Source organism: Mytilus edulis, chromosome 1 (assembly GCF_963676685.1).
Source record: "Mytilus edulis chromosome 1, xbMytEdul2.2, whole genome shotgun sequence".
Taxonomy (NCBI): Eukaryota; Metazoa; Mollusca; class Bivalvia; order Mytilida; family Mytilidae; genus Mytilus; species Mytilus edulis.
The window spans coordinates 59,364,475-59,390,081 of NC_092344.1; the positions used below are offsets into that span (position 1 = coordinate 59,364,475).

Here is a 25,607-nt window from a genome sequence, read left to right on the forward strand (position 1 = left end):
GATCAGGTTAGTATGTCTTGTTTGTGATATACAGTGTAACATCTCACAACAAGGATCAGGATCAGGTTAGTATGTCTTGTTTGTGATATACCGTGTAACATCTAACAACAAGGAGAAGGATCAGGTTAGTATGTCTTGTTTGTGATATACTGTGTAACATCTAACAACAAGGAGAAGGATCAGGTTAGTATGTCTTGTTTGTGATATACTGTGTAACATCTCACAATGAATTTGGTTTTCCAGGAAGAACATGTTTTTGCTTCTCTTGATATTTATGTATTCATTTGTTACATAATGAATGTCTTAAGTATTTACCAATTTTCCTGCAGCTGGTCAGCTATATTTTTTTTTCATCAAAAGCTTTTTGAATTTTTTTTGGCAGACAAAATCAATATTTTTCAGATTCTGACGTTATGGTAAAGGGTTAAGTCGCATAAACAGTGACTTTGATGATTTATGTACATGTATTACTTTCATATTTTACAGATCTTTATCTATTTACATCAGTATGCCAGCTTGGTAGATACACGGGCATCATATCAGGGTTACTTTAAGACGAGGATGCCTCCAGGTCATCAACTGGAGATGAAGACATACCATTTTGACAGTATTGAGGGTGTAGAACAGTATTGGATTGATCTGAAACACTTTGCATTCAGTAGTAACCTTGGACATAAATGTATATATTTTGTTTTTATGCCCCATTTATAGGCATCATGTTTTCTGGTCTGTGTGTCTGTTCATCTATCCATCTGTTTGTTCGTCCTTCTGTCCCTCTTCAGGTCAAAGTTTTTGGTCGAGGTAGTTTTTGATGAAGTTGAAGTCCAATCAACTTGAAACTTAGTACACATGTTCCCTATGATATGATTTTTCTAATGTTAATGCCATACTACAGTTTTTATCTCAATTTTACAGTCCATGGAACATAGCAAATGATAGTGCGGATGGAGCATCTGTGTTCTATGGACACATTCTTGTTTACATCTGCTTTAAAAAAAGAACATTTAAATAAGATTTGTCCACCGCTATGGTGTTTTCTTGATTTTTCCACCGCTATGGTGTTTTCTTGATTTTTCCACCGCTATGGTGTTTTCTTGATTTGTTTGTGTATATTTCTATATTAAGATTTAATAGTATAAACCAATTACTGTTCAGCAGTTTAAATCTCATAGTGGCATGCCGTACATGTTAAGAATAATAGGAGATTGAAGAAATCGGTCAGTGAAACAGCTTGACAACACAAAAATATAAAGAAATGTTTTATGTATTTTGGACACAAATATGCTTTAAACTTTAAGAAAATGTTGAACATATAACTTATTTGTTATGCTCTGCAGAACTTTTTTTTCAATTATTTTTATTCATGAAGAGTCCTACTATTGTTAAACACATAAACATTTATAAGCTACAATCTCATTTTAAAAAAAGAAAAGAGTTGAAAGAGACCAGAAGGACATTCAAACTCGTAAATCAAAAATAAACTGACAACACCTTGGCTGACAAAGAAAAAGACAAACAGTCAAACAATACTACACTAAACACAACATAGAAAACTAAAGACTAAGTAACATGACGGGGAAATTGGAGAAAAATTGAGATTATAGTAGATTATTTCATGTATATGAAAATGTTAAAAATACCTGATATTCTTCCTTACAAATTTTTATTTTAAATTCTTAATTATCTTGTTTTATATAATTTAGAGATCCATCAAATTAGTGTATAATTTAAATATTTTTACAGTACTGACTGACAAAGATAAGGAGGATAAAACAGAAGCAGAAAATGTATTCCTCTCTCTGGAGCAGTCACAAAGTCCTAAGTCACCAGCAGATATTATAGATGATGGTATTATACCTGGAGATGGCAGGGGTCCAGCTGGTCTTGACTCATCATTATATGTGTAGGTATTAGATAATATGGTATTACAGGAAACCAACTGGACTTACCTGCTGTGTGTCAACTATATGTTTTGATAGTTGAGACACCATTATTTGGTCAATTTATTAATCATATAAAATTACATAAACTTAATGAAAAAACATATGAAATCAAAATACATTTAAGGAAAGAGATCAAAAATAGAGAAATCAGACTGAAAGTTATTATTTGTTTTAAATATATGAATAAAATATATATGCTAATTTATATGACAAATATTGTAGATGCAGCTGAGAAATAAAAGTTTATTCAAATGTGTTTTTATCCTTATTTCTAGTCATTTAGGTAGGAACTGGTCCTGGGGAAATCTTCAACCTAAACCAAAGACATCAGCATTTACAGATAGTTTACATGGCGTTGAAGGTAATATGTCATAAACTTATTAAATAGTCTTCATATTGTTGGTACTTATGAGTTTTTAAGACTCTACTATGATAGACAAAAATCCATTTTTTTCTATTTTAACTGTACTTAAATGATATTTTATGCATTTAACTTGTTTATTTAAAATATTTAGTTACTTTAACATTAACTGTTATATCTGAATTCTTTTCTCAGATGCTAAGTCACCTTCAGTCATATAAGATGGTGTAATGATAGCCATCTAAGGGATATTAAGCCTATCATTAAAAGCACGGCTCATGTTTTGTTCATGGCAGATGTTTTTTATTTATATTTTGTTTTATTAGAAAAAAACATTACATTTTAGAATCTCAAAAGACAGAATCAGAGAAAGCAATGGCCATGTTTGAAGAAAGAAAACAAATGACAATCTCCTCTTCACCTCCAAGATCTAAGCCACAACCAAAGGAAAGAATAACTCTGATTGGGGGTAAAAAAGGTATGTTGAAGACAGGCAGACCTTAATTCACTAGAGGCCTAATGGTTTACAGTTACTGTCTTGCATATCAGTTGGGCCTTTAACTCATAGTTCAATGAAATTAAATGTCAATAATTTTTTATTCATAAATTTTTCTGCAACACATGCACAATCTGACAACAAATATCTCTTCTGTGATGCTTGTGGCCAAAATCCAAAACTTATAAACAAAAAATGAACAGGCCAAAAAAGAACAAAAAGTATAGCCAAAGCCATGCAAGGAATCAGAGCTCTGCACAAATTGAAAATGCAATATTAATAATGCACATACATGATGATAAAAAACCAGTATATTATTTTTGTTGGATTAATTAAATAGATTTTGTGTTCAGATTTGTGTAAGTCATCAAAATTGTTTTTCAATAAATATAAAAAAAAAAGAATTCTTACAAAATATTTTGTTCATACAGGTGCTACTGCTGAGGTTGTACAAGTAAAAGTGGCCAAAACTAAAGGAAACAAAGGGGGTAAAGGAATAAAAAGAAAACTGACATCAGGTATTGTAAAACTGCTCTATTTTTCTTTCTTTGTTTGATCAAGTAAAATGATATTAGATTTATTTAAACTTGACATTGTAAACATGTATAAATAGATGAGTACTATTGACAAAAAGACAATTATCCACAAAAGTCAAAAGTGCAAAGATGCAAACAATTACAGGTCACAGTTCAGCCTTCAACAAAGCAAAGCAACTATAAAAGACACCAGGAGTTGGTTTCACAAAAAAACTTACGACTAAGATTGATCGTAAGTATACTGAATTGTTCATGATTTACAATCAATCTCAGTTTTTTTTGTGAAACTGACTCTAGGACTACAAATGTTCAAAAGAGAAAAATCAATACGACAGTGAAACAAGCATGAACAAGGTAGGTTTACATAAGAAGGTGCACAGACATTGCTAATAACAGTTCAGTTGTAAACAAGATATCAAGGGTCTTCAAATTAGACAGTGTTGAGATTGTTTGTTTTCTCCAAAAAATCCCCAATAGAAAAAGGGATTTCTGTTTAATTTGATTTATTAAATAATCCAAAGAAAATCTATGAATGATCTACTGCATTTAATTTGATGATGATATTTATGAAAATGGTTGAAATTTTCTCTTTGTATTAAATTTGAAATGAAATAGGAAATATTTAAATTCTGTTTTCAGATGATAATCCAGCTAAGAAGAAGCTTGTTAAATTGAAATCTACAAAGAAAGGGAAGAGGGGGAAAAGTAAGCAGGAGTATTAACATATAGAAACTTTGTAATTCTACCAAAAAGTTTTTCCCTTACAAAGTCACCAGCAGAATTCTCTCTTGAAGAGTTGTTCTATGTTCAAAGTCTGATACGCTGTCCAATTTAACACCTGCCTATAACATTTCCAATTGACAGGTTATGACTATTTATTAATCTCGCATAACAGGTTTGCTGTTTGCAAGAGTAATATTGCAAATTGGGGAGAAGGGGAAGAAGATATTAAGGAAGCAATCAAAAACCAGGTGGAATAAAAACATACAGCTTAGTCATAACAAAAACAAGTTGGAATAAAAATATAATACTTAGTCACATTTAAAACGAGGGAAAGACAAATAGGTTACAAAACAAAACATCATTCTCAAAAATTAGACATAACATCAGGTGGTGCGAAAGGGTGCATATTCCCTACTCCACTAATTGTATTCCTCATAGGAGGTAAACATTGTAAAGATGTGATAGTTCAATACCTACACTACCTTTTTTGTTCAATAATAGCAGAAAAATAAGGTTAAACAAAATGACAGCCAAGCAAATAATTTTTGTAATTGTGTTTTTTGCAGAACCAAATCTGTGGCAGGATGATAAAGACAGAGCTGCATTAGAAGTGAAGACCAGCATGAGAGTTCATTGGTCGTCCAAGGAAGATGGTCTGGTAAATATACTGTAGAGCAAATGAAATCTTTTTATGAAAACTTTGTAAACCTCCACTGGAGGATTTGTTTGAATTGGGTGAGGAGAAATCCTTGTCTGTTCATTTATCTTTGAAGTGCCAATTCTCTGCATGATTATGTCAGTTTAGATAGTACTTCATAGGAAATCAATCATGTTAGAAAATAACTCCATTCAAAATTCTGACCAAAATCATTCATCTTAGAAATTAATGCCATTCAGATTTCTGACCAAAATCATTCATTTTTAAAAATTAACTCCTTATATATTTCTGAGGGGAGAAAGATATAAAATCTGCATCTTAAAAGTTGGTGTTGGCAAAAGTGCTATCATTTGCATAACATTTGCAAATGCCAAAAAATTGGATCCCTTTTGATATGTACAATGTATGTCACTGTGTAAGATGAAGTTTCTAAAAATGTCAAATGAATTATGCATGTATGATTTTATTTATCCCTTTTCACGGAGAAAAATGTTTTTCTATTGATAGCTATTGACCTGCAAAATAGCCAGTTTAGTGATGGATAAAAACAGTCGTGGAATGATTATACCATGGGTGATTGTAAGGGACATTCTTTACAGATATGCACCAGAGGTAAGGAGTAATTGTTAATGAAGTTCTTTTACATGCTAGTTTTAATGTAAATGAGTTAATTACTCATTTGTTTGTGTTCACAGTTCTGATGATTTTAGACTAGAATGAATGTACCAGAGCATGGAAATATTCAGCTTACTGTGTATTCAAAGTTACTGATTTGAATGAAATTTGGAATACCATCACATATATATAACAGTGCATATTTTTGTTTTGAATGGGTATATGTCATAAAGAGTACTAAGTACATTTTTTGTCAGTACAATTGAACAATATCAGTTATTCAGGTAATGAAAATGGTTAGAGGGCACCATTATGATAATAGTATTGACATTTCTTTTTAAAAAACAGTAATGATGAAAACTTACTTGAGATTTCTTGGTACCTTAACTTTTCATATTTCATTTAAAAAATTTTGTGAGATAAAGGCAGAATTTCTCTAGAACAAGTTGATCAATTTTGATTCATTAATATCAAGGTTATAACAGTGAAAATTTTATCATGGAATATTTTAAAGTGGGAACATAAGTTATCGAACTTTTCAGTAATTTCCCAGCATAGAATCTTCTTATGGCGATTGAGATAACAGTCAGATTTCTAATTCCTTAACACAAATTATTTGAAATTTGCATGCTGTATAAAGGGAGTTTTAATTTTGAAGGCTGTACAACAACCAGTATTTGTTTAAATCTTTGTTCTTTGGTTCTTATGATTAGTTGTCTTATTTGCAATCATACCATATCTCCTTGATTTACACTTATAAAATATCTTATCAAATATTATTCTTGGTTTTATATCGAATACATTTCTTATTACAGGAATCAGTTGACAAGTCATCATTAGCCTGTCAGAGGAGAGTAGCACATTCACTGAAGAATCCTATTGTTAAACAGAATCTTTCTATCTTTTATGCTGAATCTATTCAAGATCCAGTAGGTTTATTTTAATCAGACATACTTGTAATCTATTTTCTTATGTATCAATATTTTTGTATGAAGATTTCAAATATGATTTAAATGTAGCAAAAGTTAAAGAGGCACTAGCTGTCAAATTCATGTTAACCGATTTTAATCAAATTCTCATATTTTATTTATAACCATGCAAAACATTTATGCAAACTACTAAAAGTCTAAAATAAACAATAAACAAGGCACAAGCATGAAAATATGTAGCTTTGTTTTGTGTGTATTTTAGTCCAGAAACCTCTATATAAAGCGTATAGATATAAATAGATTAAGCAAACTCTTGCTGTTGGATTATTCTAGGTCTATTTAATTTCATATTATAAATGAATAATAAACGTTTATCATCTTTTTTACCTGTATAAGAATGATTTTTTGTGGATCGAATGAGTCAAATCAAATGATTTATCCTTGTTTCACTTTCAATGTTGACATTCTTTTCCTTTAAATATTTTTACACATACAATTCATGTGTTATGCATCTCGTGCAAGGGATTACATTGAAGTTCACATGTTTACGGATTCAATGAGGTCGAATTATTCACTTGCAAGTGAATAATTCATAATCAATGTTTTTAAGCTTATTTTGACGAAATTGAACCATACTGGCTGCTAAGAGGTAATATTTCACTATTTGCATTTCATTATTGATTGAGCAAAAAAAAAATAGATTTTTTATACATCTCATAGCTAGGGAAGATATCTTTAAGGGAAGATAAATAATAAATTGGAAATAAAACAATTTTGAAATGTTGATAATGAAATATTATGAAGGATTTAGTCAAAAAGTACAAATCAATGCATGCTTTACCTTTTCAACCATGTTGTTCAGGTCAAAGTAGATCATGATGCACCTTGCAGATAATATTAACCATGATTTTTTACTACAAAAATATATATATTTTATATTTTATATTTAATAAATTGGTATATTCTGCTATCAGGGAATTCGCTTATTTTCTTTTTCAGAAAGTAAAGTCATATATGAATATTAAATATACCCAAGGCAGTGATGAGACAATAAGGTTATACAAAGAAGTGGTTGATGTACTCATAAAGAAATTTGCGTGAGTAAACTAGTAGATGTAATGTAAATGTATTCTTATTTTTAGGTTTTGCCTAATGCACTGAACATACATGTGATTCTTCCGGCGGGAGTCAAAATCTCCCTTTTAAGACCCTCTTCCGTCCCTCCCGTTAAAATTTGAAATCTTCCACTTTTTGAAAATGTCAACCTCATAAATTTTTCAGTACACATTTTTGTTTACAAAGTAGATAGGGACAGAGAAAAAGCCAGAGAAACTCGAAATTAATACGGGAAAAGTCTGAGAAAAACGGAAGTTTCCTGTTGTGTCAAAAGGTAATATGAGGTCGTAAAATAGATAAATCAGCCTGAGGTGTTTAGGATTAAACTGTATATACAACAATAAATTAAAGATAATAGGAAATTAATTACCTGGTGATCAACTAGCTTGTTTAAGACACAAGCCTGGTTGATTAAAAGTGAAATACTGACAAAGGATTAAATTGTACAAGTTGTATAAACAACGAATTAATTTGATGCTGTTGAAAACATGGAACATTTACTGAACCTCAAAGACAAATGAAATCATCTTAAATATGATATTTATGACTTGTTTTCTATCCAAGCCAATGAAATACCTATATAAGTATAGTTGTCTTGGACTATTCTAAAATTTTAGAATTTGACAAAATGCAAACCTTATTTTATCACTATATACTCCAGCAGCAAATAAAAGAAGACCAAGTATCTAGCCAAATTCAACGCTGCCTGGAGATCTGAATTCAAATGGTGCATACCCAGTACCAGGGGTCAAGACCATGCTTACTCAATTTTATTACTACCTTCATGCAAAGCTGACTATTGTGGCCCTAAATGACTTGACCAAACTTACGGAGACAGCTACCCACCAGCAAGCCTACAACTCTATCAATTTAACACCTTCTGTTACAAGCATGTTCAGTAGTGGTACCAAAGTTGACAATGTAGCTTAATCAAAGATACTTTTTGCCAACTATGTATGATGGCTGATCACTTTATCTTGAATTATACATAATGAATAAATATTTGAAAACCCCTTACCTTCTATTTTTATCAAGTAAAAATATATATGCAGGTGTTTAAAGGTATGGAATTATTGTTCTTTTAACAAACAAAAAAGAAAGATATGTAGTTTAAACACACAAAAAAACCAATGTGTACATCGACAAAAAGGTCGATAAAAAATCTCCAGTAATGACCCCCAAACTCCAGCTGAAATTTCAAAAACTCCAGTTATGGCTTGACAACTCTGTAACATGTCTGACTGAAGAAGTGGGATCTATATTCCATTCAATGCAGGGTAACTTATTATCCTTTAATTTGATGGGATATATCTGTTGAGAAGTATCACTGACACAAAAAAGTAACATTACTCTACCAATTACTGGAATTGAGTAACGTATTAATTAGGATTAAAGATGATGATGATGAGGATGATGAATGAAAAACATATTGACACAATTTGTATAAAATACTCTTTTTATACGACCGCATGGTCGTATTTTGGTATCACTTTGGCGGCGTCGTTGTTTTCGCACTCTAACATTAGTAAAAGTAAATAGAAATCTATGAAATTTAAACACAAGGTTTATGACCATAAAAGGAAGGTTGGGATTGATTTTGGGTGTTTTGGTCCCAACAGTTTAGTAATTAGGGGCCAAAAAGGGCCCAAATAAGCATTTTTCTTAGTTTTCGCACTATTACTTAAGTATAAGTAAACAGAAATCTATGAAATTTTAACATAAGGTCTATGACCACAAAAGGAAGGTTGGGAATGATTTTGGGAGTTTTGGTCCCAACAGATTAGGAATTAGGGGCCAAAAAGAGTTCCCAAATAAGCATTTTTAGCTCACCTTTCCAAAAGGAAATGTGAGCTTTTGCCATCACTTGGCGTCGTCGTCCGTCTGTCGTAAACTATTTCAAGGATCTTCTCCTCTGAAACTACTGAACCAATTCAAACCAAACTTCATCTGATTGATTCCTAGGGTATCTAGAATAAAGTTTGTGTTTTAATTCCCATTTCATCAAAAAACATGGCCGCCATGGCTAAAAATAGAACATACTTGTAAAATGCAGTTTTTAGCTTATAACTCAAAAACCAAAGCATTTACAGCAATCTGACAGGGGTAAAATTGTTTATCAGGTCAAGATCTATCTGCCCTGAAATTTTCAAATGAATCGGACAACCCATTGTTAGGTTGCTGCCCCTGAATTGGTAATTTTAAGGAAATTTTGCTGTTTTTGGTTATTATCATGAATATTATTATAGATAGAGATAAACTGTAAACAGCAAAATTGTCAGCAAAGTAAGATTTACAAATAAGTCAACATGACCGAAATGGTCAGTTGACCCCGTTAGGAGTTCTGGCCCTTTGTAGTCAATTTTTAACCATTTTCCGTAAATCTTAGTTATCTTTTACAAAAATCTTCTCCTCTGAAACTACTGGGCCAAATTGAACCAAACTTGGCAACAATCATCATTGGGGTATCTAGTTTGTAAAGTGTGTCCAAACAACCAAGATGGCCACCATGGCTAAAAATAGAACATAGAGGTAAAATCAGTTTTTGGCTTATAACTCAAAAACCAAAGCATTTAGAGCAAATCTGACAAGGTTAAATGGTTTATCAGGTCAAGATCTATCTGCCCTGAAATTTTCAGATGAATCAGACAACCGATTGTTAGGTTGCTGCCTCTGAATTGGTTATTTTAAAGGGGCACTAGCTACGAGATATATAAAAAATCTAAAGTTTGATTTTTTTTTGTTCAATCAATAATGAAAGTGAAATAGTGAAATAACAATTCGCTTTTTGCAGTCAAAAAGGTTCAATTTTGTCAAATTATGCTAAGAAACATTGATAATTAGGTTTTCACTTGCAAGTGAATGAGTCGACCTCTTTAAATCCGAATTCATGTGAACTTCAATTTAACCCCTAGCTAGAGATTGACAACGCATGCATTGTACGTGTACTGGTTATTTAAAGAAAAAGAATGTCAACAATGAAAGTGAAACTAGGGTAAATCATTTGATTACTAATTCGATGCACATAAAATCGTTCTTATACGGTGAAAAGCAATGAGAAACATCTAATTTTAATCTATAAAATAAAATCAAACAGACCTACTAAAATCCAATTGCACGTGTTGGTTTAATCTATTCATATCTTTATTTATGTTTACATCGCTTATGGTCATCTGAGGTCAAATCAATAGTTAATTAGATGGCGTCTGGACTAAAATACACACGAAACGAACCTATATTTTGTCTACCCCATGCTCTGTAAACTGTTTATTTTAGACTTTTGATAGTGTGGATAAATGTTTTACATTGTTATAAATCAAATATGAGAATTTGAGTCAAATCGGTGACCATGAATTTGACAGCTAGTGTCCCTTTAAGGAAATTTTGCTGTTTTTGGTTATTATCATGAATATTATTATAGATGTAGATAAACTGTAAACAGCAATAATGTAATGCTTGGGGTATACAATGTTTTTTTATACTTTCATCATAACTTATATTATGAACACGAGACAAACGAGACATTTCAGTGTGTCCACTCTTGTTTTTGCTTTTGAAGAAGATATGACAGAATCGAAGAACCATTAATATAAATTGAAAACCCAAAATAATCATTCATGGAAGATTTAAGCAAAAAATTTAAGGTGAGAGATTCAGGCTCTTGAGAGCCTCTTGTTCTTGGTTCTTGCACAATAACTTTTGTATAAGTTAATAGAAATCTATGTAATTTTAACACAAGGTTTAAGACCACAAAAGGAAGGTTTGGATTGATTTTGGGAGTTTTTGGTCCCAACAAATAAAGGGCCAAAAGGGACCAAAATTAAACTTTGTTTGATTTCATCAAAAAATGAATTATTGGGGTTCTTTGATATGCCAAATCTAACCGTGTATTCAGATTCTTAATTTTTGGTCCCGTTTTCAATTTGGTCTACATTAAGGTCCAAAGGGTAAACTTAGCTTGATTTAACAAAAATTGACTTCTTGGGGTTCTTTGATATGCTGAATCTAAACATGTACTTAGATTTTTGATTATGGGCCCAGTTTTCAAGTTGGTCCAAATCGGGGTCCAAAATTATTATATTAAGTATTGTGCAATAGCAAGAAATTTTCAATTGCACAGTTTTGCGCAATAGCACGAAATCTTCAATTGCACAGTATTTTGCAATAGCAAGAAATATTCAATTGCACAGTATTGTCCCATTTTCAAATTGGTCTTCATTAAGGTCCAAAGGGTCAAAAATTAAACTTTGTTTGATTTCAACAAAAATTGAATATATGGGGTTTTTCAATATTCTGAATCTAACCATGTATTTAGATTTTTAATATTTGGGCCCGGTTATCAAATTGGTTCACATTGAGGTCTAAAGGGTCTAATATTAACATTATTTGATTTCATCAAAAATTGAATTCTTAGGGTTCTATGACATACTGAATCTAACCATGTATTTAGATTTTGGATATTGGACCATAATAGGTAAATGTCCAATTTAAAATTCTTATGTTTTTATGTTTAGTTTCTTAGACCACATTCATTCTGTGTCAGAAACCTATGTTGTGTCAACTTTTTAATCACATTCCAAATTCAGAGCTGTATCAATCTTAAAAATATTGTGTCCATACTTGCCCCAACTGTTCAGCGTTCGACCTCTGCAGTCGTTTAAAGCTGTGCCCTGCGAAGCATATGGTTTAAAAGATATTTTAATGTATTTGTCAGAGGTTCATAACCCTTTAATCACTTAGTTAACACTTCCATTGTTTTCTATAATATTTGCAGGAGTGCTGATGTAAAAGAATGTGCTCTCCCAGAAACTGTAGATTCTCTGAAGAAGTTTACCATCAGTGTGGTTAATCCTTCCCTTAAAACAGTTGTGTTCTCTGATCCATGTAACAAGTCAGATATACTATCAAGTGTTCTAAGGAATATATTCCATGTAAGTTTATATCTTATGTATGATATTGCTTGTAAAAGAAAACATATTGTAATTTCATTTTGCTATCTTAGATTAATCAGTTCATGGAATTTTGTCAGTTATTTGATTCAAGATGCCAAATTTAACTGCAGTGAAATAGTATTTAACAGAAAACTTACCAAAATTTTTTTGTTAAATTTATGCTAGTATTGACATGGGAAAGACGGCTGAAGTAGGATATACGGTACTATAATTCCGGCTTTTGCAATAAATTCATACGCGTATGTATTCATGAGTAATAAAGTTAAAACTGTTTAAATTTTACATTAAACTGAAATAAATGAGTGGTTTACAGGTTGACAAGTCGACAGGTTAACAATTTTAAAAAACGTTATGGTTGGAATAAGTGGTTGACAAGTTGACAAGTCGACAGGTTGACAATTTTAAAAATGTTATGGTTGAAATAAGTGGTTGACAGGTTGACAAGTCGACAGGTTGACAGGTTGATAAGTTGATAATTTAATATAATAACAACTAAGTTCTGGTTGACAAGTCAGCAGGTTGACAAGTTGACAAAATGACTGATTGAAAAAAAGATATAAAAGTTATAACTCAATACTTGTAAAAAAAGGTTAAAAACTGAAGTTAATTTTATTTTATTTAATGGATGATGTACTTTTATTTACTTGTTTAATTGTAAAATTAAACCCTTCAACCTGTCAACCTGTCAACCTGTCAACCTGTCGACCTTAACATTTGTCAACCTGTCAACTTGTCGACCTTAACATATGTCAACCTGTCAACCTTAACACTTATCAAACTGTCAACCTGTAGACCGTAACACTTGTCAACCTGTCAACCTGTCAACCTTAACACTTGTCGACCTATATAGTGTCAACCTGTCGACCTGTCAGTCTGTAAATTTATGTTCATATACACCGATTTACTTCTAAAGTTAAACCGATTTATTACTCTGTTCTTCCGAAGGAACTACAGTACCGTTTATCCTACTTGACCCGGAAAGACATGTTTCCCTGTGAAATTAAAGATGTAAAGAAACAATAAATAAAGAAAAAAGATGAGATGAGAATCGTGAAATATTTTTGATGTTATTGAACTGTATTTCAGAGCTTTGTTTCCCTAAATGATAAACAAGGCAGATCACATGAGATGTATCAACTACTGAGTCAGTATCCAGACAAACTGTTGGAGCAGACACTCAATAAAATGAGGGGCAATGGACTAATTGTTAGGATAAAGGTAACAACTTAGATATGTGTGTTAGGGGCAATGGACTAATAAAATTAACGGTACCAATTTTCTTGCACCAGATGCGCATTTCGACAATACATGTCTCTTCAGTGATGCTAGTGGCCAAAATTTTTGAAATCCAAAGCTTATATAAAAGATGAAGAGCTATAATCAAAAAGGTCAAAAAAGTATAGCCTAATCCGTGAAAGGAATCAGAGCTTTGCATGAGGGAGATACATTCCTTAATTTATAATAATTTCTAATATTTTGTAACAGCAAATTTTAATAACACAAAAAATCCGTATTTTCATGCCAGTACCGAAGTACTGGCTACTGGGCTGGTGATACCCTCGGGGACTAATAGTCCACCAGCAGAGGCATCGACCCAGTGGTAGTAATAAAATTAACGGTACCAATTTTCTTGCACCAGATGCGCATTTCAACAATACATGTCTCTTCAGTGATGCTCGTGGCCAAAATATTTGAAATCCAAAGCTTATATAAAAGATGAAAAGCTATAATCCAAAAGGTCCAAAAAGTATAGCCAAATCCGTGAAAGGAATCAGAGCTTTGCATGAGGAAGATACATTCCTTAATTTATAATAATTTCTAATATTTTGTAACACAAAAAATCCGTATTTTCATGCCAGTACCGAAGTACTGGCTACTGGGCTGGTGATACCCTCGGGGACTAATAGTCCACCAGCAGAGGCATCGACCCAGTGGTAGTAATAAAATTAACGGTACCAATTTTCTTGCACCAGATGCGCATTTCAACAATACATGTCTCTTCAGTGATGCTCGTGGCCAAAATATTTGAAATCCAAAGCTTATATAAAAGATGAAGAGCTATAATCCAAAAGGTCCAAAAAGTATAGCCAAATCCGTGAAAGGAATCAGAGCTTTGCATAAGGAAGATACATTCCTTAATTTATAATAATTTCTAATATTTTGTAACAGCAAATTTTAATAACACAAAAAATCCGTATTTTCATGCCAGTACCGAAGTACTGGCTACTGGGCTGGTGATACCCTTGGGGACTAATAGTCCTCCAGCAGAGGCATCCTAATTGTTAGGATAAAGGTAACAACTTAGATATGTGTGTTAGGGGCAATGGACTAATTGTTAGGATAAAAGTAACAACTTAGATATGTGTGTTATCTCACTCAACATTGTTATAGAAAGGTATGGGATGTATCCCAACAAAGCAATAACAAAGTGAACCTCTTGGGATTGTTAAAATACGGGGGATGTGGTATGATTGGCACCAGAAATAAATGAGTGGATGTAAGCCACTATTAGTCAATGTACTGCCTTCAACAATGAGGAAAATCAATACTCTATGGTTAGCTATAACTTTTTAAAAAGCTTTTATCACTGCTAATACTTTGGTAATTGGAAGATCATCATTAGTTCGAGAAATGAAACTTGAACTGGCACTCTTACAGATAAAAGGAGATGTGGGGTGAATAATATTAACGTAACTGCAACTCAAGGACATATATTAAACCGAAGCGATATCTAAAGGTCAACATACAGTCTTTAATTATAGACATGTGTCTTTACAATGTGTCCATCCTTAAAGCTCTTCAAGTCTAAGAAAGTTTTGAATACATTTTACAAATTCCTGCATTAATTAGTCCTGTAAAACTGATCTTTCTTGCATTATAATATTAAAGTGGACATAAAAAAAGACCAAAATAAAAGGACTCCACCAATTTTCAGATTAAAGAATGTGGAAAGGTGGGAAGGAAAGTTTTATTTTTGGCCAAGGTCATTTATAATGTATGTCCATTTAAAGTCTGCAAAGTTACTGAAACAAAATATGTTGGGTGGGTGGGGGTTGAAGTGCTTTCCTATCTGTAGACAATGATTTTATGGATCAGGCCTACAGATGCAGTAAAGTAATTTGAAAAAGATCATATTGAGCAGTAGAGTAACAATGCATTAGTTGTGTTCTTAATCTTAAGAGATGTCCAAATGAAAAGATAATTCTGTAAATGCTTCAGCAAGATATAAGGGATATTAACTATTTTGATATTTATTTACATTTCAGAAAAATGCAGATGCCAAGGTCATTGATACAGGTGTTCAAGGAGTCAAACTGTCTCAAAAGTAAGTAAAATAGAGAATAATACATGGCAAAATCCGTATCATATGTCGTATCATCCCGAGAAATCAATATCAGCCCAAGGGCCTTTAGGCCCGCGGGATGATATTGGTCGAGGGTGATACGGCATGTGATACGGACTTTGCCATGTATTATACGCTTTATCATATATTTCAACAGAAGAGTATTATATTATATGAACTGTTTTCTGATCCATAGCACTGGGTTACCTTCAGTTCTACTTTTGTCTTGTTTTAAAGGCCTTAAAAGAACTGCTCAATTACTTATCCGAAGCACCTGGGTTACCTTACAATTTGCGTGCTGTTGTTTTAAAAATATTTTGTTTATTATTGTATTAAAATTTGTGTGTTTTGTATTTTTCATAGTTGCATTTAGTGTGCCAAAAAATATGAAAACTTGACGTTCGTGACGTCACATACAATATGAAAACTCGACGTTCATGACGTCAAATACCAAACAATGACGTCATTCAAAAAATTTACCTATTTTGAGGAAAATTTTTCTTAAGCAAAAAAAACTGACTTTGTAAAAAAAAAAAAAAGTAGGGGTGTGATAAAGGGTAGGGGTGTGATAAAGGGTATGCGATAAAGGGTAGGGGTGTGATAAAGGGTATGCGATAAAGGGTGCGCATCAAAGTTGCGCGATATGGATTAAACAGCAGGCTATTTATCACATATGCAAAACTACTGTAATTACTACTAAACATATGATAAATATGTTTATTATTGTGCATATCTACTGGATTGTGCAGACTGAATGAAGCAGTCTTTAAATTAAAAAAAAACGTGTTTAATTGGTTTATGTATACATAAGATAAATCATCATTCATTTGTTAAACAAAAAACACATGATTAGCACACAATATTTGCAATAGTTTCATAGAGATTATAGAACATTAGTCCTGACAGTTCTACCTTTGAACAGTGTTAGACAGTTCTACCCTTAGCTAAAACTGTTCTAGTAACTTCCAGAACTGTTGAGAATAATTCTATCATAGATACAGAGATTAGAACTGACCCTATAAACTGTAGCCATTAGTTAAAATGTAATGTCTTTTCCAGGTACACATACAGATTTCAATCCCGTTTCCCATCCATTATATTTGAAGAAAGTGTAGAATGCCTTAACCAACTAATGACATTCCAGAAGGCAGCAGGTCCAACTGGGAAACTTGAAATCAATGATTTGTCAAAGGGAGGCTACTGTGCATGTTATATTGGTTTATATGCTCTTGGAAAGGTAAACTAAGTATTCAATATTAGCAGCCAGGATTATCCTTTTGCCTAAAATTTATTCAATAACAGTGTTTCTTTTCCCTTGCTTTAGTTTGTCACAACCAGTTAGAAAACTTATACACAATGTTGATCACCACAAAACACAGATCAATTTCAAAATCGGGTATGAGTTATGCCCCTTTATAAATGTAAAAATATGTCATTTCTGTTCTCCAACTTCAGTTTGCCTCAATCAAGTGTTATGAAACTTATAAACAATGCTTATAAACCAGAATGTGAATTCTGCATCTGTATCTGAAAGTTGACTCATGCATATTTACAGGCAGGGGAGAATCTGTGGCTCAAAGACCAAAGACACATTCTTCATTTATTTCAAATTGTTGAAAACTCCATTTAGAAACAAATTGAATTTAAAATTTTGTTTTTAAAGTTTGATAGGGATAACCTTTGTGAAAATATGTACTGGCATATTGAAAAATTTGCATGAATCATTAGCAAAAAATAAATGATTTATATAATTTTCTTCCATTTTTCAGTTAGTTTTCCAGACAAGAATTCCAAGGGACATTGTCATTTTAGACCCATCATTGAAACAGCATTTTAATAGAGGACTATACCCAGTAGAGGATACTGATGATGAAACAGAACTAGGAGAGGACATGTCAGATTCATCCTCTATCACAGAATCATTGATCAGTAAGAGGAAAGCTGGAACAGATAAAAAGGGAGGAACCAGTATAGGCAATGTCAAGGCAGTAGATCTCATTTCTAGGTGTTCAATTGGGAACCAGAGTATAATGGAGTATGAGGAAGCAGAGAAAAGGGAGATAACCACTGAGCGTAGTTCTCAAGCATCAAGGGCATTAATTACTATGAAAAGATCAAGGGATGAGGGTGCACATAAACTGAAAGTGTATAATGTACAGGACAATTTTGTCATCAACAGATGCCTTCTGAGAATAGGATTAGATATTTCTGGTGATAGGTCAGACCAGGAGTGTAGACTAGAACATATTCCAGTAGAGGAAGCTAACAAATCACCTGACCTTCCTTTCATTCCACCAAGTAGTATAAGTCATGCCAGACAAAGGAAAAAACTTAAGACGAAGAAACCAGAGGTTGATACAGGATACCCAGATTTAACTCTATCAAAAAGTAAAGTGTCTGAAGTCTTGAAAAGATTAACAAGGACTTTACCATTTCAAGTTAGTATACCAATTATACCACATCCATATTTTTACATAGAATACCGTAGAACAGACACCACTTCTGTGTTTACCAATTTTCGTACAGGTGGTTACTTCTCTTCATATTGTGTAAAAAGATCTATTCATAAATGTTCAACTGATAATGAGTGGAGAAGGATCTGTTTATCCATCTGAATCACCTGACCTCTGGATTACCTTAGTTGTTTACATTGGTTTTGACTATTTTTCTTAGACATGAGTTTTAAATATTCCCTTAGTATCTTCAGCTTCTCTTTTCTCTCTTATAGATATTAACCAATCATTAATTAGTGAGCTTATTTGCTTGAGTCTTGCATGTCTTAGATATTTCCATACAACAGGTACATGTTAATAGAATGTATTATTTTTGACAATTTGAAATTATTCACCATAGTGTATTTCTATAAAAAAATATGTATGCTTCCAATTAAGTTTCCTTGATTGTCAATTTGAAACTAACATTATATTGTTTCATGGCTTTTTATTAGGTCATCTGACCTGAAAGGTCAAGTGAGCTTTTCTCATCACTTCGCGTCAGTGTCCGTCGTCCGTAAACTTTTACAAAAATCTTCTCCTCTGAAACTACTGGGCCAAATTTAACCAAACTTGGCCACAATCATCATTGGGGTATCTAGTTTAAAAAATGTGTGGCGTGATCCAGCCAACCAACCAAGATGACCGCCATGGCTAAAAATAGAACATAGGTGTAAAATGTAGATTTTGGCTTATAACTCTGAAACCAAAGCATTTAGAGCAATTCTGACATGGGGGTGAAATTGTCTATTAGGTCGAGATCTATCTGCACTGAAATTTTCAGACAAATTGGACAACCCGTTATTGGGTTGCTGCCCCGAAATTAGTAATTTGAAGGACATTTTGCAGATTTTGGTTATTATTTTGAATATTATTATAGAAAGAGATAAACTGTAAACAGCAATAATGTTCAGCAAAGAAAGGTCTACAAATAAGTCGACATGACCAAAATTGTCAGTTGACCTCTTAAGGAGTTATTGTCCTTTATAGTCAATTTTTAACCATTTTTCAAAAATTTTAGTATTCTTTTACAAAAATCTTCTCCTCTGAAACTACTGGGCCAAATTTAACCAAACTTGGCCACAATCATCATTGGGGTATCTAGTTTAAAAAATGTGTGGTGTGACCCAGCCAACCAACCAAGATGGCCACCATGGCTAAAATTAGAACATAGGGGATGAAATGTAGATTTTGGCTTATATCTCTGAAACCAAAGCATTTAGAGCAATTCTGAGGTGGGTAAATTTGTTTATCAAGGTAAGTTATATCTGCCCTGAAATTTTCAGACAAATTGGACAACCCGTTGTTGGGTTGCTGCCCCCAAATTAGGAATTTTAAGGAAATTTTGCAGATTTTGGTTATTATCTTGGAATATTATTTTAGATAGAGATAAACTGTAAACAGCAATAATGTTCAGCAAAGTAAGATCTACGAATAAGTCCGCATGACCTAAATTGTCAGTTGACCCCTTAAGGAGTTATTGCCCTTTAAAGTCAATTTTAAACATTTTTCATAAATTTTTGTAAATTTTTATAAATTTTTAGAAAATATTTTCCACTGTAATTATTTGGCCAAGTTCATTATAGATAGAGATAAGTAGCAACAGGAATGTTCAGTAAATAAAGATCTAAGAACACATCACCATCACCAAAACACAATTTTGTCATGAATTTATCTGTGTCCATTGTTTAATATGCACATAGACCAAGGTGAGCGAACTCTTGAGAGCCTCTAGTTTTCTGTCTGAATTTCAATTTTGTTTCCATAACTTCTTATTTTTTAGAGTAGGTTTGTATCAAGTCAGTTTGAAGATGAGTGTTCATTAGAATCATAGAGTTCCTAATAACACATTCTTATGAACCATTGAATACAGAACATTCTGTTTTGGCTAAATTCAATTTTTCATTTGCAGAAAAAAGTCCTTGTCCAGATTTTTCATTAACTGAACAAATTTTTTGCCTTAGAAATTCAGATAGTACAATAAAAATTGTAAGTCTTAATGCAACTGCCATTTGAATTTATCCTATGATCATCAATCTGATTCTAGTTTTTATTATTTTAGTTGGATATTGATTCGGAATGGGAAGGTTTTGACCCTCTACATAGACAGAATTTGAAACAAGTTTATGAAACTATTGATAAAAATGACGAGATAGGTATTACTGTGTATGACCTCAAGGTAAGAATTTCATCACTCTAGTGGTAATGGATTAGGGACGTCCTATGTGTAAACAAATTGTAAAAGATAGTAGTAATGAAAATAAGATGATGGCTATCCACCAGAAACCAAAAATAACAATGTAAACAACTATAAGTCACCCATTGCCATTCAACAAGATCAAAACCCATAATGCAAAAATAAGCTTCAAAAGGGTTTGGCATGATAGAATGTGAAAATACTGAGGGACAAGGATGAAAACAACTAAAGGCCTTCAACAATGAACAAAATCCTACTCTAAAAGAAGTTTGATAAAATCCCTAGCATGATAAAATGTGAAACCATTCAAATTAGAAGATCAGCAGACTGATTTATATAAAAAAAAAAATAAAAAAAAATGAAAAACAAATGAAGCAGACAGCAAGATGTCTATTTGAATGTGAGAAAAGAGTCTAATGTTGAATACTTTCCTGATTAGAGATGGGTCTACAATCTCTGGTTAAGAATGGTTAGTATTTGACATCTTAGTTAATATCATAACAGTACAGTACAAATACATGGTCTATGTTAACACTTCAGAACACATTTAATTCTGGGTTCCAAAAACAAAATTTAGACAATTGTATTGACAGAAGATGTGAAGTCAAAAAGATTACCTAGACTTCAATTTTTCTCTGAATAATGTTAAATGGCAAACCTGCATCAATTGTATGTATGCTGGATGCTGGATAAATTTTGGGAGTCATTTCAGAAAATAAAGTTTAATAGTAGCATGATTCCAGTACACAACAACTGGTGTTTTTTGTACTTTTCAGAAAGAGTTTAATTACAGTGACCTGTTGTCTCCATGTCTTAAATGTTTAGAGGAAAAAAATATGGTAAGTTGTTTGTTAGTCATCTTATTAATGTGATTAAATATGTTATATAGAATGGTGTTTCAAAATATCAGATTTGACATTCAGTTGAGTTGAATTTTAGAAAGTAACAAACATTTAACTGTTTTGTAAATATGTTAACACAGTGTGATAAAGTATAAAGGAATGTATTACTTCCAGGTACATGTAGAAGTATTTAACTCAACAATTTTGACAGGAAAATACTCAATGTTATGGTTTTACTCTTGAATTGTATTACTGGTGTGATATACAGAAGGCCAGTCAGTTATTTATTATAGAACTGATTATTTCATTCAGTCAAAAGTAAAACCATAAAGAGTATATTCGTGTATTGTTGATACGTAAACAGCTGTGTCCAGAATTTTAAAAAGACACTTTATCCTTATTATGCTAAAATAAATTATGTTATATTTAAAATATTTTTGTATTTAACAAAGTAAGAGATGAAAGGAGCTTGCTGCAAATGTAAGACCATATGTGTCAATAATTTAAAGACACTTCATCCTTATCGTGCTCAAGTAAATTATTTTGTTTTTTTAAATAAATTTTTGAAAGAAGATTGCTGCAAATGTATGACCTGACAGTAAATCTTGATGGTTAAGATACAGATATATTTTTTTTAGATTAGAGTATTAGTGCATATTTACTGTCAAGGATACACAGATAAAGGCATAAGAATACACTTTTATAGTATTGAGTTATTCCCCTTTTGACCAAATTGTTGATATTTGATACATTGGCCAAACTTATAACTATGAATGGTAGAAGCATTTTTTTTATGCCACCTTTAAGTCAGTTACCAACAATAAGACACATCCATAATTATGGTACTTCATACATCAGTAGTTTCAAAAATTGTAATGATTTTCCATCTATTACTGATATTTATTTCATTGAAATCGCTTTGAAAATGCATCATACTATCTAGATAGACATTTATTACAATTCATAATGGTATAATCAAAGAGTGGGTTGTATTTAGAAGTGATTTCAATGATTATATATCAAGATCAATTGCTCATACATCTTCTCAGAATTGTTACTTAAAGTAAATACATATACAATTTTTTGAAATTGTTTGATCAGATTTTAAAAAGTTAATAATATATTTTTTTATTTTTTTATTTGCATCATAAAAGGATGTATGTATTTTCTACCATCAAGTAGGTTATGCAAGTTTAAATTTGCTGTCCTACAATAGTTTCAAGGATTCCAATTAGTGGTCTTGATAAATCAGATCTGATTAATTTCCATGGAATATACATTGAACCAGGAAGAAGTCATAAAAGTAGGATACAAAATATATATATGATGTGTAACTGATATCGTCGTTGATCAGGGTTGATCACTTTTGGAGGAAATTTTACCATAAAAATGTAATTTCAAATGTTATAATCAAGTTTGTTAAAAAGTTTTAATTATTTCCTGTCATTGAAATAAAAACTAAAGAGAATTCACAAATGTAGAATATATCAATGCTCTGAAAAACCTTGACTCTAAAAAACATAAAATCAGTATAAAAAATTTATTTCTGCTAAAGACTGTTGTCAGGAATCTGTTTTAATCTATTAAAGATATAAAATCATTGCTGTAGTTAAATATCTGTACTGAAAAACCTTTTTAAAGGAGTAGGTCCAGTAAGACCCCTTTTCGGCCCCAAAATATAGCAGTTTTACAAAATTGTAAAAATGTAAACTTTTAATGGTTTATTGGACAGTAGAATGCTTCTGCTACATAAATATGGGCTCTTTTTGACAATATAATGCACATATATCGGGTACTAGCACCATCATACCTGTCAACCTGTGACGATGAAAATGCAGGTCATGACCTGCATTGAAGAATCAAATCTCAGGTCATAACGCGTACGAACTTTTTAGAGCTGAATTTCAGTATTTATGGTACATTTTCTTATAATGTGTATCAAAGATACCAAAACATCAATGCATGTTCACATTGTTAAGTCATTTTAAATCTTATTAAATATTATTTCATTGCACTTTTAAAGATTTTTATAAATTTGTGTAACTCAATCTTATGTGCTTTACTTTTTGCATGTTTTGAGAAAAAATAATACAATCATCAAACACTAGAATATAATGTAATTCTTAAATGTTACAAAACTATTATAAAGGATGAGCTTAACCTAGAAAGCTGACTTTTAAAATCTGTACTTAGAAATCTTGGGATCTAAAAAAAAGGATAATTTCAGTATACAAATATTTTCTCCTAAAGACACTTCAAAGTTATTGTCAGGAGTCTGTTTCAAAGGATTGCCTTCATCTGTATAGATATAAAATCATTACTGTGTTTTATTCCCTTTGGTATGACAGTATTATATTGAAAACAATGAGTTCCCTGTAGATAAATAGGTTCTTTGTCATGTCCTTGAAAATTCAATAAGCTTACTTATTTCATTAGTTTATCATTGTTTCAATATAATTTGTGCTTTTGTCCTTTGATATTTGAGAGGACTGCAAATCTTTTAACAGGGAAGTAAAGAAAAGTTTTTGATTAACATATTTGCTCTGATTTGAAATGACAATTATTTTATCACATTGTAAACCTTAAGAAATCATGTTGACTAAACAAAATGAAGTGTTGGATAAGGTTTTATGACACAGCAACCCACCAACATAGTAAAACAAAAGAAATAGAATCTTTGGGTCAACATTTGCATTTGGTCTTCAATTACAGCCAGTTGGGCTAGAACACACAACCTCAGTTTTGACAGTCTAGTGATACAGTAGTTCAACTAATTAGACCACTCGGTCTTCAAGGTCCCTGGTCAAACTTTAAACCTGTGGATCAAACTTCAGGTACATTACTATGTTGTATAATGTCACAATATTAGATTTACCAAAAGGACAGTACAATGATAAAGAATATCTTTGTTCAGCAGAAAATTCCCGAAAGGAAAATAACATCAAGAAACAACAACACCCACACTGAGACAGTGCATGACTAGAATCAGGCACATTGACCTGTCACATATTTAAACGATTGCATGTTACTATTATTTACACTGATGATTCTTTATAACAGATATCATTCATGTGTTACCAATTCCTGTAAGTTGTCAATTCTATTTATATCATTTAGGAAGCTTCAACAATTCATTCGCCACAAAACTTCCACTTCCGGAAAGAACAATTAAGGATGTTATGAAGAAGTCATAGTTTAACAAAAGACGTGGTATTTGGAACGATGCTCTCTGAGTAAAAAATCTGATTAAGTTTCTACGTGATGTTTTTAATAGAAAACTTATGGAATGGTTTGATATTTCTGGACTCATGTAAGAATGTCTGTGAAACATTGAAAGGTTTCTTAGTGGGAAGACAATATAGACAGATAATGGTTCTATTTTCACCTATAATAACCATCCCTTAATGAAGTAGCAGGAACCAAATTGTTCAATTATGTTGTTTAGTTCTTTTTTTTTTTTTTTTTTACATATTTGTAAAGGTCAAAAAGCAGTTTTATTTTGATAAGAGTGGTATGTAACTTTTGTTTGCTGAAATGGATAGATAATCTGGTGGTTTTGTACATTTTTGGCTCACCTGGCCCACAGGGCCAAGTGAGCGTCCGTCGTCGTCGTCCGTCGTTAGCTTTTACAAAAATCTTCTCCTCTGAAACTACTGGGCTAAATTAAACCAAACTTGGCCACACTCATCATTGGGGTATCTAGTTTAAAAAATGTGTGGCGTGACCGTGCCAACCAACCAAGATGGCCGCCATGGCTAAAAATAGAACATAGGGGTAAAATGTAGATTTTGGCTTATAACTCTGAAACCGAAGCATTTAGAGCAAATCTGACATGGGTATAATTGTTTATCAGGTAAAGATCTATCTGCCTTGAAATTTTCAGACAAATCAGACAACCGGTTGTTGGGTTGCTGCCCCTGAATTGACAATTTTAAGGAAATTATACCCTTTTTGGCTATTATCTTGAATATTTTTATAGATAGAGATACACTGTAAACAGCAATAATGTTCAGCAAAGTAAGATCTACAAAAAAGTCAACATGACCAAAATGGTCAGTTGACCACTTAAGGAGTTATTGCCCTTTATAGTCAATTTTTAACATTTTTTCGTAAATCTTAGTAATCTATTACAAAAATCTTTTCTGAAACTACTGGGCCAAATTAATCCAAACTTGGCCACAATCATCTTTGGGGTATCTTATTTTAAAAAAGTGTGGCGTGACCCGGCCCACTAACCAAGATGGCCGCCATGGCTAAAAATAGAACATAGGGGTGAAATGTAGATTTTGGCTTATATCTCTGAAACCAAAGCATTTAGAGCAAATCTGACATGGGGTAAAATTGTTTATCAGGTCAAGATCTATTTGCCCTGAAATTTTCAGACAAATCGGACAACCTGTTGTTGGG

The 25,607-nt window shown here is 32.1% G+C and overlaps 1 protein-coding gene across 1 annotated transcript in view; it reads left to right on the forward strand.

Annotated features, from left to right (window-relative positions):
• LOC139514487 (general transcription factor 3C polypeptide 1-like) overlaps positions 1 to 25,607 on the forward strand; it is a 227,791-nt gene that overhangs the window by 25,152 nt on the left and 177,032 nt on the right. The window contains exons 21-37 of the mRNA XM_071303813.1: positions 487 to 679; positions 1,744 to 1,903; positions 2,219 to 2,304; positions 2,651 to 2,782; positions 3,232 to 3,318; positions 3,976 to 4,041; positions 4,626 to 4,717; positions 5,225 to 5,329; positions 6,148 to 6,261; positions 7,261 to 7,358; positions 12,149 to 12,305; positions 13,413 to 13,544; positions 15,593 to 15,651; positions 16,729 to 16,906; positions 17,439 to 18,107; positions 20,224 to 20,340; positions 21,135 to 21,197. Coding sequence (XP_071159914.1) covers positions 487 to 679; positions 1,744 to 1,903; positions 2,219 to 2,304; positions 2,651 to 2,782; positions 3,232 to 3,318; positions 3,976 to 4,041; positions 4,626 to 4,717; positions 5,225 to 5,329; positions 6,148 to 6,261; positions 7,261 to 7,358; positions 12,149 to 12,305; positions 13,413 to 13,544; positions 15,593 to 15,651; positions 16,729 to 16,906; positions 17,439 to 18,107; positions 20,224 to 20,340; positions 21,135 to 21,197 — 2,508 coding nt within the window. The remainder of the gene's footprint in view (positions 1 to 486; positions 680 to 1,743; positions 1,904 to 2,218; positions 2,305 to 2,650; positions 2,783 to 3,231; positions 3,319 to 3,975; positions 4,042 to 4,625; positions 4,718 to 5,224; positions 5,330 to 6,147; positions 6,262 to 7,260; positions 7,359 to 12,148; positions 12,306 to 13,412; positions 13,545 to 15,592; positions 15,652 to 16,728; positions 16,907 to 17,438; positions 18,108 to 20,223; positions 20,341 to 21,134; positions 21,198 to 25,607) is intronic.